The 14093-nt window shown below is 43.4% G+C and overlaps 1 protein-coding gene across 1 annotated transcript in view; it reads right to left on the bottom strand.

Annotated features, from left to right (window-relative positions):
- Positions 1-323: 323 nt before the first annotated feature.
- Positions 324-14093, bottom strand: part of reck (reversion-inducing-cysteine-rich protein with kazal motifs) — a 40032-nt gene continuing 26262 nt past the window's right edge. The window contains exons 12-21 of the mRNA XM_076971345.1: positions 12378-12523; positions 12147-12287; positions 11870-12058; positions 10326-10448; positions 10050-10221; positions 5355-5559; positions 3590-3800; positions 3288-3361; positions 2438-2593; positions 324-1749 (exon numbers count right to left, since the gene is read on the bottom strand). Of these exons, the coding sequence (XP_076827460.1) occupies positions 1522-1749; positions 2438-2593; positions 3288-3361; positions 3590-3800; positions 5355-5559; positions 10050-10221; positions 10326-10448; positions 11870-12058; positions 12147-12287; positions 12378-12523 (1645 nt within the window). The 3' untranslated portion in view covers positions 324-1521. The remainder of the gene's footprint in view (positions 1750-2437; positions 2594-3287; positions 3362-3589; positions 3801-5354; positions 5560-10049; positions 10222-10325; positions 10449-11869; positions 12059-12146; positions 12288-12377; positions 12524-14093) is intronic.

Raw genomic sequence — 14093 nt, 5'->3', positions numbered from 1 at the left:
TGTTGTGATTAGTATATATTGTGTGAGGTTGTTTTGTCTCGTGCTCGTCTTTGTGAGTCCGTTCAGTGTTGCATCCGTTTGTGTTGGTTGTTTGCTGAGTGCTACGTGCTACTTGTATAGCTAATAAAGCTACATGTTGAAGGCGTGTATATTAGTGAGCATACCTCCACACGTGTCTTCATGCAAATGCAGATATATTCAATCATAATTACATAAGTAGTAAAGGACAAAGTTCTCTGTTGTATTCACTGCCTCTTTACATTTGTTATGCTAAAAAAATCACCCGTTGGTGGATATAATTTTTTCATAAGCATTTGACACAATTTTCATTTGGCAATATGAACATTTTTATTATTATCTTATAAAAATACACATTGGTTGTGCTGCAATCAGACAAAGGCACACATATAGGACAGCACAAAGCTCCATTGGGTAGGAATGCTACACAGCTGCCTAAGCACAATAATACTGATAAAAAATGGTAATCCTTCATGTGACAAAGGCAAAGAAACAACATTTAACTGAAGACAGGACATACAATCCAGACAGGACATACAATCCAAACAGGACGTACAATCCAGACAGAACAAACATACAATCCAGACAGGACATAGAATACAAAGCTTTCTGTGAAAACACTTCATAATTGTCATGCAAGAATAAGATTTCAAAATGGCACATTGTGACTCTGACTTTTAGATCAGAAAACATTTTTAAAATAGAACATTTTGCTATTTTTAATCAACATAGATTTTTGTAATACTTCATATAAAAAATCTTTATATATATATATATATATATATATATATATATATATATATATATATATATATATATATATATATATATATATAACTGTATAAGCAAGGCATACTGTTGTGATTACCCACAGTGGATAAACATTATGATTGTCATATTCATTAACATGGCTACAGTTCCTCCTTTTTTAGGTGAATTACATCATCAACAGGGAGGAACAGATAAGAATCCCTTTTGTTTTGTGTTTTAGCTTGGCATGGAAGGTCTTCCATTCAACGCCTTTCTCACTTTCCCATATCTGTAATGCTTAGTGTCTAAAGCACTGATATGGTGAAACATACAGAGAAGTACCTGGTCCAGTAAAATGGCCGAAGAGAGGAGCAGCAGGAGTGAAATGTGCTTGGAGAGAACAGCCCATCACTCCTTTCTTCTCTTTCCTTGTTTTCTCCACACTGTCTATAACTGCTTTTCTGAGCTTACAAAAAGACATGAGCAAAGTGCCTCACCACAGCTTAGCCTTTTAAAGCAGTGCTGTGTTAGAATACAATCCAGCTCATTAGTCCGGTCATGATTTTTCAGAGTCCGCAAGCTCACCACTCCATTACGTTTAGAAGGATCGTTCTCCGTCCACGTGGCGTTTCTGTGATTGTCAAGGCAAGGCAGCTTCCACTAACACCGTCAGGTGGCCGAGGAAGCTCAGAGGTCAGTCGTGAGATCCTGTTGCCTGGGAGCAGACATTCAGAAGTGTGGGAACGCTTGTATCTAGGCATTCCATGGGGCCCCTGTGAAGGAGAGGAGTGTGGCGAGGAGGAGAAAGAGGGAGAGAGATAGGGAGAGGGAGGGGGCGCCATTGGGAGCAGCAGAGCTGACGGTGGAGAGTTTGAGCTCGGAGACGAGGAAGGCGGACAGAGGCACGTGGGACACCAGTGTGGGGCTGCCAGAGTTGATGAGCGAGTCGATCTTCTCTGCCTCTTTGCTGCAGGCTTCAATCTGGGCATTACACAGGGGACAGAGCCACCGCAGGTTAGGAAGACACCAAAGGGCATCGTCTCATTTTAGCATGTGTATGGCAACTAGATGATCAGGAACGGGGGGGGCGGATATTTTTAGACACACTCAACAGCCGCGCAAAGTACATGATGCAAGAGCAAGAAACTCTTCACCAGGGGGCGAAAGTAAGAGAGGCTCGGTTTCAGCTAGAAGGTCAGCCTGTGTACGTCTCGTGGCTTTTTACAGTCTGGCTGAATTAGATACTGAAAAGCTCTTTTGAGAGAATCCTGGGTAAAATTCAGTATTGTAAGTGTTGTAAACATGTAAAGTTTGGGAACAGTTGCTCTAAGAGAGACAAGAATGGTAAGGTTTGAAAGCATTCAGTCTCAATTTAAAAAGAGATGTAAACATGAATGATTTCCATAAACATCACAGATTAAAGCTATTGCCTGTGAACTGGATTTTTTACTCGCAGTTTTTGTTCATGATCCGGAGAGGGAGAATGCCTACGGAGCTGTCCAGTTCTGAAGAACATGCCATTAGATAAGCAGCATGCTACAGAAGTTGCCCATTAATCTCTCTGACTGCTTTTGAAGCTGACTGACATAGATTGGTGTGACCGCACCATAAATAGATGGAGGAGCAGTGGGCTGAGCTGGAGCCCTGGTCCAGGAGCTCGGACCCTCACCTGCAGGGGCGTGGGCTGTAGGTCCACAGGTATGATGAGGATGACCATCTCGGAGTCAATGCTCAGGTAGCCAAAGACGTCGCACTGAGGAACGGAGATGTGAAGGCGCAGGGTCCTCAGAATTTCATGAACCGTCAGCGGCTGATTCCGGTTGAGCTGACAACACACCCCCAGCCGCCCACACACACACACACACACACACACACACACACACACACACACGCGCGCGCGCGTGCACACACACAAACACGCACGGATGCACGCACACACACACACACACACACAAACACACACGCACGCACGCACGCACACACACACACACACACACGCACACATGCACACAGACACACACACACACACGCACACACACACACACACACACACACACACACACACACACACACACACACACACACACAAACACATGAATATTCCATATATCCCACACATGAATATTGCAACTAATACCAGAGTAAAAAATTCATTGATAATGATAACAGCAGAATGTGAAAATTATTATATTATTATATTGAAGAATATTATCGTTCAGAGCATGCAATTTGCATTATACTCTGAACTGGACCAAATAGTTTATGACTAACTATCCTGGGTACAGATTTTTCTTTATTACATCTTTGGAGGATATCAGACTGTTTTGTTTATTTTTTGCTTACAATTGTTTGTAATTGAATACCTTGTGCTACTGAATTTGTATGAGAAAGGCAACCTATGCTGCCATCTACTGTTCATCTAGTGCTACTGAAATTAAGGCCATAGTGAGAACATGAAGGTGATACAACTGTAAGAAGTTTTATCATGAATGTAAAAAGACTAAACTAAATCTATTTACCTTGGCAAAGACATTCATCTGTTGTTTATTCCATAGGATCTGCAACATTCCAGCACACACAGGGCAGCATGCACCTGATCTCACACACACACACACACGCACGCACGCACGCACGCACACACACACACACACACACACACACACACACACACACACACACACCACACGCACACACACATACAAGTCAGATGTATGAGCATCTAGTGACCCAATATCTCTGTAAAGCTGTGGTAACTGACACCACAGCCACAGAGGAGACTGTAAGTGATGCAGGTCTATGACTGTCAGGCGGCTGCACGGACCGGGTGGAGTGACGGGGTTGCAGCCCTCAGCAGAGAGGGGGGGACAGGACACGGCATTGCAGCCAGAGTCGGCCGTGACCTCTGACACAGCCCCCACGGCACTGCATGCTTCTTTGTAGTCCACAGCCACGCGGTCTGAGAAGGCCTCGCACACCGTGCGGTACGTCTCACCATTGTGTCCACACACTTTCCTTGTTTCTCTGCAGGCCTCCTGCAGGCAACACACACACACACACACACACACACACACACACACACACACACACACACACACACACACACACACACACACACACACACACACAGTGAGTGTGTCATTTTAAGGACTATGGTCTAGGTATAGTATAATGTTAGGCCTGGAATAGGAGGAATATTACTGGATCGTTTTCAATGATAACTGAAATCACATTTTGAATCTCAAATCTCATGGTTGAGAATTAGCTGGCAGAAGCACTCTCTTTAAATATGACTGTCAACAGTTTGAGCATCCTCATTAGCTAGCCTGCCACCCTAACAGATGTTTTAATGAGGTGGTAATTGAGCTAGCTGGTTTCCATGACACTAGACCTTTGGGAGCATAGCTTCAGTTAACAGGAGCAACCTGAGCACCAGACAGGAAAGACTATCCAGCACAGCACAAGTGCTGACAAATGACTGTAAATACTCACATTTCACTAACTGCTGCATAATATAGACAGGAATGTGATATAGGGGAGATGGATTTTAATTTGAGGAGCAATTACAGAGAGATTGCTATGAAGGTGTTAGTTTGGGGAGTGTGTGAGTGTGTGTGTCTGTCTGTCTGTACGTCCAAATGGAACCTTTCAAAAAGAGGCTTAAGAAATATAATAGTCTAGACGGAGGTTAATTGGTAATATGATTCTCAGCATTTGTGACTCCACACTGAGGCATCCAGCTTCCTCAACTCAAAGAGAATGACAGCAAACTGCTCTATCCACGTGAGTATTTTGTGTGCTTTGGTGAAAGCATATTTAAATTGTTCCCTAGCCCAATGCCCAACACGTAAACACATGTATCACAGGCAGTGTAATAAACACTACAGAAGAAAGAAAAGCCCTTGTGACTCTGGTAATGAGGTTTTCCTTCATCAGTAACCACAGTCTGCTGTGTTCAGTCTGCTGTTTTTAGCTGCAGGTAAATGGCTTTGACCTCGGCAGAAGGCAGTAGTTAATGGGGTGGAGGCAGTCTTCTGACCCAGCTGCTGGAAGCTAGGCCATCAGCTAATAGACCAAGTACATGCTTGCATTAATCTATGCAGGTGCTGCAATTTGACATAAGACAGCATCCGCTGGTGTCATTTTTAGCAAACTGATATTCACAATACATTATACTTGAAACACAGTAAACACACCCGTTATGGTACATTTACATAACAGCAAAACGATGTGATTTTCACTCCGCTTTTCATTCATGCCTATGGAGACACTTGGTGGTTGTGCGTGGAGGATTATGGGAGCAATCACGATGCAAAGCAAGTGAAGAGAGCACTGAAGCAAACCACAAGTTGAAATGAGTGTTGGTTCAAGAAGATTATCACTACTGTGTGAGGTTTTTAAATACTGTTGGCATGGAAGAGCTGGAGGTGTCTGGCTTTCCTGGAGCGATAAAGGCGCTGAATCAAGTTCGTTTTGCTGCAATGTAAATTCCTGTAATTCCTATTTAAGACAATTACCCAGAAATGAAGCATTACTGTGCATTTACACACAGTTATAACGAGATTAAGGCAGTGACATAAACAGTGCACCTGGCAGTGACCCATGTAGGCCAGCGTCTTGCCGCGCTGATACAGCAGACATAAGTTGGCGTGCTCCATGTTGTCCGTGTCGCAGGCCGGATCCAGCTGGTTCTGGTCACAACCCGAAGGGCGGCTCACACACTCGTACTGGAGACACGGGTAGTCCTTCATGTCCTTGGTGTCCGTCAGACACACCCGTCGTTTAGGAATGCATCTGAGAGGAGGAGGATATCGGTATGTTGCTGCTTACTCCCAAACCGAGGAGGTGCAAGATAAAGGAATGGCTCAGTATATCACATTACACTACCAGCCGTGTGTTATTGTAGAGCGGTTGGACAGCTTTTGGCCAGGGTGAGACAGACAGAAGTTCTAAGAGACACGTTTTACCCTCTACCCTAGTCAACAAACTTTATTTAATAAAGAGACCTCAGCTAGGATTTGCTAGTAAATGTGGAGCCTGTTAATGTTTGAGATGACAGGGAGCTGAAGTTACACATGTATTTTAAACCATGTCCCCTTTAATAATACTCCCGAACCTGTATTTTCACACAAACTTAGCTCCAGGCACTCAGTGGGAGTGTAGGTGGATAAAGTAACAATGTATGAACTTAAATATACAAATGAGCAGGTATTGAAGTCTCCTCTTCCCTCTATGTGCCATGTCAGTGGGACAAATGAGAGGCTGGCTCTGGAACCTTTTTTATCCGCCAGAGAGGAAGTGTAGAATATGTACAGGATGTTGCCGAACAACCTTTTATGAATGGCTGGAAGACCCAACTGCTACTCTACACAGGACAGTGAAGGCAACCTATATCCTACATCTAGGACATGAACCGTTAAACTGAAGCGAGCGAAGCAAAGCAAACAACAGGTTCCACGGTGGTTGTTCTTAAGACAAGAACACCCATCACTAACCAAGCTGCACATAATACGTTTGTGAATGTCCTCATGCCCTTGTGACCATTATGTGAAATGTAATGTGAAATGTAATGTGTAAAGATGCCTGGTGATGTAATCATGCTATTCTGATTTTTTGCTGATGTTTGCTGATGCATGTACTCTCAGCATCCTCGACAACTTTAAAGAATCCACCAGCTCAGATAATGTTACATGGCAGATGTCTAATTGGAAAGAAACAGGGCCCAGGGGACGTAAAGTTTAGTTTCGCTTATTTGAGAGTTAGATCAGCATGAAATCACAGCTCCATAAGGGAGAACACAGGAAAGTCACAAACATTAAGAAATACATTATGAGCAAGAAAGTAGCGAAAAGTGATATTTAGTTCTTCAGACAGACCCACTTATTTTAAGTGCTAAGCTACTGCCCATATGGCAGGGCACCACTAGATCATTACTCATAATCAAACCAGCAATGCACAAGCCCATGTATCAGGAGTCAGGTGACTAGAGGCAAAACCCAAGAATGTGGTGTGGACAAAGTGTCATTATGGGTGTGGTAAAGAAAGATGAAGTGGGAAATGCCTTTTTTAAATCTCCTCTATGCTCTTCACCCATAACAAATGTATGTTTAAATGTTTGAAGTGGAGGGTGCAACCAATGTGAAGGATTGTTTGTGTTCCTTTCTTTTGAGGGAAGCTAATGTTTTTGACCATTCCTCTGTTTCTTTGATACCAACATTGATGTTTTGCCTAGGACATTTACCATTGCCTAGGACATTTAACACTGCCAATTACTGAGGAGTCTAGTATTAGTTGCAACAGATCCGGAGGACCTAACTACATGAGTAAGGGGTTCTAGGAGTGACTTGTGTGGGTGTAATGGATGATGAGTTTGGGTGTCCTGGGCTGTGCAGTCATTTCCTAGTGGCTCTGATAGACAGCACACTGAGCTACTTCTATTGCTCTATGTGACCAGACAAACAAGCAGTATTTAAGTGAATAGTATAGTTTTGTTAGCTAAATTTATGTGAATCTTGTAAAGAAGTTTTTTTGTGTGTGTAGCATTTGGTTTATATAAATTTGCAAAGATGACTTTTGTGCTCTGCAATGTGCCATGTATGTGTCTAGGACTATATATTATAGAAGGCTGACAAAAAGTGAAGGTGTTCAAATGTTTTTACCTTATTGGACAGTAAGTTAAGGTGTCCGTATGCTCTTACCTTATTGGACAGTAAGTTAAGGTGTCCGTATGCTCTTACCTTATTGGACAGTAAGTTAAGGTGTTTGTATGCTCTTACATTATCAGACAGTAAGTTAAGGTGTTTGTATGCTCTAACATTATCAGACAGTAAGTTAAGGTGTCCGTATGCTCTTACCTTATTGGACAGTAAGTTAAGGTGTTTGTATGCTCTTACATTATCAGACAGTAAGTTAAGGTGTCTATATGCTCTTACATTATCAGACAGTAAGTTAAGGTGTCTATATGCTCTTACATTATCAGACAGTAAGTTAAGGTGTCTGTATGCTTTTACATTATTGTACAGTAAGAAGGCAGTTTCTGTTCTGGTAGCAGTGGAATTCTATATCTGCGAAAAATTTCAAGTACTGAAGTCATTGGTAACTGCACTGGAATTAGGCTATGCTGACGATGGCTTCTTGAGACACTTGCCAGAGCACATAGGCATAACGGTTCAGCCAATGTGTTAAGTTGAAGAAAAGCTTCCAGAGAGTCTGTCAGTTCAAACTTTTAAGGATACTTGTGCTCTTTCTTTTCCCTGTCAGACTACTTCTGTGATGGAGCCATTGCTCACCAAAGTGGATGAAGACTCCACTTCCATTTTCCCTCTCATAGTAAAGAGATTTCATCGGGGCTATAGGGAGGTGACACTGTGCTACCATTATTACTCTTAGACTGGAGATATGAAAGCCCAACTATGATGACAATATGGTAGAGGCTTTTTTTTAAACTGACCCAGTCATGTTGCCTTTAAAAGTTGGGATTAAGTTAAGGAGTTGCTGGTTCCAGAAGATTAAGACAGCTACCCAAGATCAGTACTGCATCACGCTGTTAGGACGTGGGGATTCTTATATTCTTATATCGCCTTATATCTCAGTTATACATGTCGTATATATCTTATTGATATCTGAGATAGTGCTGATAGTAGGTGGGTGGTATAGCAACAAGGACCAGTAATTCACTTGTTTGTCTGGTGGGTCACTAATGGCACATATGAAACTGCTGCCAACAGCCACACGTGGAAGGATTGGGGTTGACATTGCCTGTATTATATGTTGAGTGACAGCACTAAATATTGTGTCTCTGTTTCAACACATTTTTAATGATGCTCGAGATGTTTATGTGTCTTAGGGTTGCAGTCACAATTTTTATTGGCTTGTCAACAGCCTGTGGGTTACTGCTGGCCATAACTTTCTTTTTATTTTGATTTTGTGTTCATGCTTTTCTTTTAACTTTAATTTGATGTAAATCACAATTATTTTTTACATCTCTGTGAATTTAAAGTTGGACGAAATACCTGGCATAAAAACAGGGTAAGGTTATCAGTGGAATATGAACATGAACCCAGACATTTTATACTCCCTTTTCGTCCTTGTGATATTTGTCAGGAGACTTGAGAAAAAAACACAGAAAACCAAAGCACTCAACTTTCTGTCAAAAGATAAGGAGCAACTATCCCTATTAGTTCTCAGACACTTGGCTCTGAGACAACCAGACTGCTTCTGGAACAGGGATGGCTCCATAAAAGCACCCCAACCAGGTTTTTAACAGCAATGGTTCACTATTTTATCACCTTGTTTACAAAAGAACAAACGAAGAAGTGAAGTTTTCGCTTTCAACAGTGAGCCAGGAAGACATGTTATGAAACTTACTGTTGGGTGTTACATAAAACAGATTCCAAAATGTTTCTGAGAGACAGAGCTAGACAATGAGGACCCTTATTTGGTGTAATCTTCTGAGATTCTCTTTAAAAACCTTTTTTCTCTTGAGGGTATTGTGAAAGCGCTGCAGCCAATAAGCACGCAGTCTACAGTACAAAGGGAGGTCCAACTATGGCAAAGCAGCCAAACAAATGGCTCGTGAAGTTGTGACAATATCTGATCTACTTTTGCTCACATTTCCTAAGGTTTGTAGGAATAGTCAGACCATAAATGAAAGTTATGGAAATGGAAATAACAGTAAAAAGATTTCAGTTTCGACATGCTCTATTACATTCGATTGGCACCAAAGTGTTCACATCCTCAATTAGTATTCACTCCAGGACCCCAACAGTATGGAAAATGGAAAACATCATGATTTTCATTCCCCGGAGAAGCCTGATCCCGTAAGCCTAAAGGGCTCACAGCCTAGCAGGAGGATCCGGAGGAAGGGTTATGACAACACACTCTCACTATAGTTCTCCTCAGGGCAAAATGAACCTGGGCTGAGGAAGAAGGCCTAAACTTCACACCTGAACAAACACTGAGGAAGACTTATTATGGGTGAGCACGGGAAGACAGAGTCCTGGGACAGAATGGAAGTAAACTTCAGTAAACTGTAGCTGAAACCGGACATGCTGATATAACCCAGCAGCCAGAAGAACTGATATTAAGGATTATTACAGAACACTTGCTCAATATTTAGCAGCTATAATAACAGCTGGGGCTCCTCCGTATTTTGCAGCTCATACAATACTTCTGTGTGGAGCTGAATGGCACTACAGCAGCCTTAGAGTAAAGCTGTTCGCTGGTGTTAGATAACTACAGTTTGGTGTGATGGCTATGTGGTGTGAGAGCGGGGCAGTTTTTACCTCTGGCCCCTCGGGCAGGGGTTGGATAGGCAGGGCTCTGTGCTCCTGCAGGAGCCAAACTCAAACTGATCATCTGAGAAACCCATACAGCGTGCTACACACGCACTGGGGTAAGTGCGGCCATTACGTGCACACACAGGAACAAAGCGATCAGCACAGTCACAGTGACGACCTGGGAGAGAGAGAGAGATAGAGAGAGAAAGAGTGTGCTCAGTGTGCTTGATAAGGTAGCTAAAACACCCCATAGAAATTAAACACACACATAGTCACAGGCACCTGTAAAAAGGGAGCGGTCCTCATCTGTGTTTTCCAGGCTGGGGCACTGGCGAGAGGTGCAGATGCTTTCACCTGCATAGCAGAAGCAGGAGCGACAGTCCACTCTGAAAGATGCACCGTGACCTACAAGATATAGACCAGCAACCCAGTCAGACCAGCAACCCAGTCAGGGCCAGACAGTGCAGTGGCTTCAACGGGTCATTCCTTTTCACAGTCATATTTTCACATGACTAATTTCTATTGTTCACTAATGCAGTGGACCTTGTTGAATGAATTCATTATAAAATACTTCTACAGGTAGTGTATGTATACATTTGCATTAGATTATACTGGTATTGTTTCAATAGTCTAATATATTTCCTTTAGTTTTAACTAGACGATCAAAGTACTAGCTTCACAAGATAAAACAGTTTAGCACAAAGACGTCTTTGTCCATGATGCAAAGCTGAGTGATAAGTCTTTGTAAAGCTTTAAAGACAGTAACACTTTCTCTACACAGTACTATGTTTCCTTTAATTAATACAGAGTAGAGTTAGAACACTGTTTGCAGCTTCTGCCCGAGGAACAGACCGAAACACCAAAAGCTTTCATTTCCTTACTTAACACTCTTGAATTAGAGGCCCAAGCCTCCTCTCTTAAGAACACCACATCTGGCTCAAATAAGCCCAAAATGGCTGACCCCCTTAGAAGTGGCATAAAAATAAACATGAAAGGAAAAAACAATAAACTTATTCAGCTTCAAACCAAAAGGCAAAGCAAAAATAAATAAATCTGTTTACAAAAGAACTATTTATGCGCATCTGTAATGGTAAAACTATTGAATCACAAGAAATTCACTTGTGACACTTGTATACCTATCTGAAGGATGCCCTTGTTTTTACAACACAAATCATTTCCAGCCCTAACTACTTGTTGAGCAGCCTGTATTTGCTACATATTTTTACTGGTATATCTAGATACAGGTTACACATTTCAGCTCTTGTTGCAAATGTCGCCAGTCCACTAGGTGGCAGTCACAAAAAAAGTGGGCCTCTCAGACTAAGGCTGATGAATGAATGGTGCTGATTTACAGCACGGCTGGGCCTGTGTTGAGGAGAGCAAAGTCCCTCTGCAAGCTGCTTAGTGACATTTCACGCTGCCCAGAAAGAGACCGCAGGAAGGAAATTCCAGCATGTGGGAGCTTTTACTTTCTGTTGCTTAATGCAGTGGTTGGCTCTGACATTCCTACAGACGCGGGAGAGGGCTGGCGTCTGGCTTTGGTCTAGGCCTTGCAGTTTTTTCATCAAATGCCAGAAAACACAACAAATATTTACTGCAACAGACACAGCAAACAAACTTGTCTCATGTCTAGGCATAAAAAAAATAACAATAATCTGATCATGTTGTCATTTTCAGATTAATTAAGCTGCTTACCCTAAACAATTACATGCTTATTTTTCGGAAAACAATCACCATCTTAACAAATCTCCCTGCTTAGCTATTACATCAGAAACGCCTGACACTGCACGCAAGAAGACGCGATGGGAAACTCATGTCAGTCTCACTTTTCCTCTGTCCTCCAACGACGCAGGACTTGGTGGTGTCGACACAGGGCATCTCGGAGCAGTTCTCCAGCCGTCCGCTGTGCCCGCAGGTGCACACCTCGTAGCAGCCGGGCTGCCCACTGCGTAGGGGCACTTGGATGCGTGCCTCCACGTGCACCAGGAACTCAGAGGCCTCTCCCAGTTTGCAGCCTGTCGCCAGAGATTTATGTTTACAAAACAAACGAAAAAAATTGCTATTATCTTTACCAAGCAGGGTGTACGCTGAGCTGTGGTGTACCAGGTACACAGAAGTAAGGCAGGCAGTCCTGTCCTGGGTGGCAACCTTTCCTGTTCACTTCACACAGATGGTTGCTGGGACATGGGTTGGGATTGCAGGGGTGAATCACCTCCTCGATCATGTTCTCGAAGGGGCTAGGAGCTGTGGTCAGCAAAGATGTTTTGCATTGTTTATGGTTCTAAATTAAAGAAACAAACCAAAAACTGTAGATGGAGAATTTGAGGGACTGACTGAGGTATCTTTGTAGAGGGATACATCGCTCCAGGTCATCAGGGGGAGAAGTAGGGGATAGAAGATCGCAGATGCGCTCTGGAGTCAGCCCTTCTGGGAAGCGTGTGAAGTCACCACAGTGGGTCAGAATGTCCACACAGTCGGACCTGAGGGCACAGAGGCAGGATCCCAACAACATTACTAACCCATAAGAGTGGCTGCACTCATGCTAACCTTGTGTAACCAGCGCTGCAGATCAAATGCATGACAGACATTGGTCACTTTTACATTTAATGTAATACTTGTCAACATGAAAACCATCACACAGGTCTTCATATAATATAAGACAAGGGTATTTGCAAAAACAATAGTATAAGTCTCATTTCAAGTGTCAGCTTTATTGAATTGATTAAACACCACATCTCCATGCATCTTCCAGCCCGTGCTTGAGATCAAGAGTGCTCCACTAACCTCAGACAGATCACATGAAAGCCTCCGTCATGTTGACTGCACACACCATAAAAAAGCCTCATGGCTGGAAGCAGGCCAGAGCAGCTCTTTCTTCTCCCATGTTTTCAGCTGTCACTAACACGGCAGTCACAGTTCTGACTCAACAACTCTGACGTCCCAGGGTCTCATTTCCGATCTTGGACACACGTGTGCTGGTTTCTCTCCCATTCACCTACACTGCCACAATAATGCTCACGGCTTTGTTTCTTTGCTCACAGTCAGGCACTGGAACAACATACCTCGGCAGTCTTCAAACACATCTGGAACTCATGGAGGCCAGCCAACAACGTGAGGGCTGAAACACCCTGCCCTTGCCCTCTTCACTTATTTTGTTGTCAGCTTCAATAAAGAGAGGTGAAAGTGCACAAATCTGCAGACAAAGAGGACCTGTCGACTGTCAAAAGCTGAGAGACACTGCCTGAGAGACACTGCCTGAGAGACACTGCCTGAGACAGGGACGTAGCCCCAGATGCATCAGGATGCATCGGTCTAGATTTCTCACTCAGGACTACACGGCCCCAATCTGGGAACGGAACATCTCTGAGTGTCCACAACATCCAGGACCAAATAGTAATTGCCTCCTCTGAGCACAAACACTGATGCATGCTGGGACAAGACGGAGGGAGGAGAGATGCTGATGAATGTGCATGAGGTCACACCCAGCCATCACTCACTGACACATGCCTTTGTCCTGAGCTGCTGGAGTCAGGGTGGTGCTCGTCAGAGGCCACGGAGACATAATTCCACAGCAGCTGCCAGCCGAGTTGCATGCGGAGGACTAATCCTTACAATTCCGGAGCGCACGTGTGTTCTGTGGGGTGGTCTGCTGATCGCCAATGAGGCGAGCTTTAACTCCAAGTGTACAATACAAGTGCGATAAATGCAAATGGAGCAATGAGTGTTGCCCTTGTGTGTGTGTGTGTGTGTGTGTGTGTGTGTGTGTGTGTGTGTGTGTGTGTGTGTGTGTGTGTGTGTGTGTGTGTGTGGGTATCTGACAGGCTATTGTGACCACACTGTGCTGAGCCAAGACCATGCTGCCTGTTCTTAAGTGCTGTCCCTTGATATTTTATTATGCTGTTTGGTATGCAGAGGTGTTTCAAGTCAAACTGTTAACAGCAAGCACCCACAAGGACAACACTATGTTGAGCAACACATGGAAACAGGGCCCTGGACGCAATGGTATTTTTCCTTCAGACAAATAGAATTAAGTCGTTAAGTGATTAAGTA

The sequence above is a fragment of the Brachyhypopomus gauderio genome, chromosome 13, assembly GCF_052324685.1.
Source record: "Brachyhypopomus gauderio isolate BG-103 chromosome 13, BGAUD_0.2, whole genome shotgun sequence".
Lineage (NCBI taxonomy): Eukaryota > Metazoa > Chordata > Actinopteri > Gymnotiformes > Hypopomidae > Brachyhypopomus > Brachyhypopomus gauderio.
Note: the sequence above shows the minus strand (reverse complement) of the source record. Positions and strands in the feature narration are given on the sequence as shown.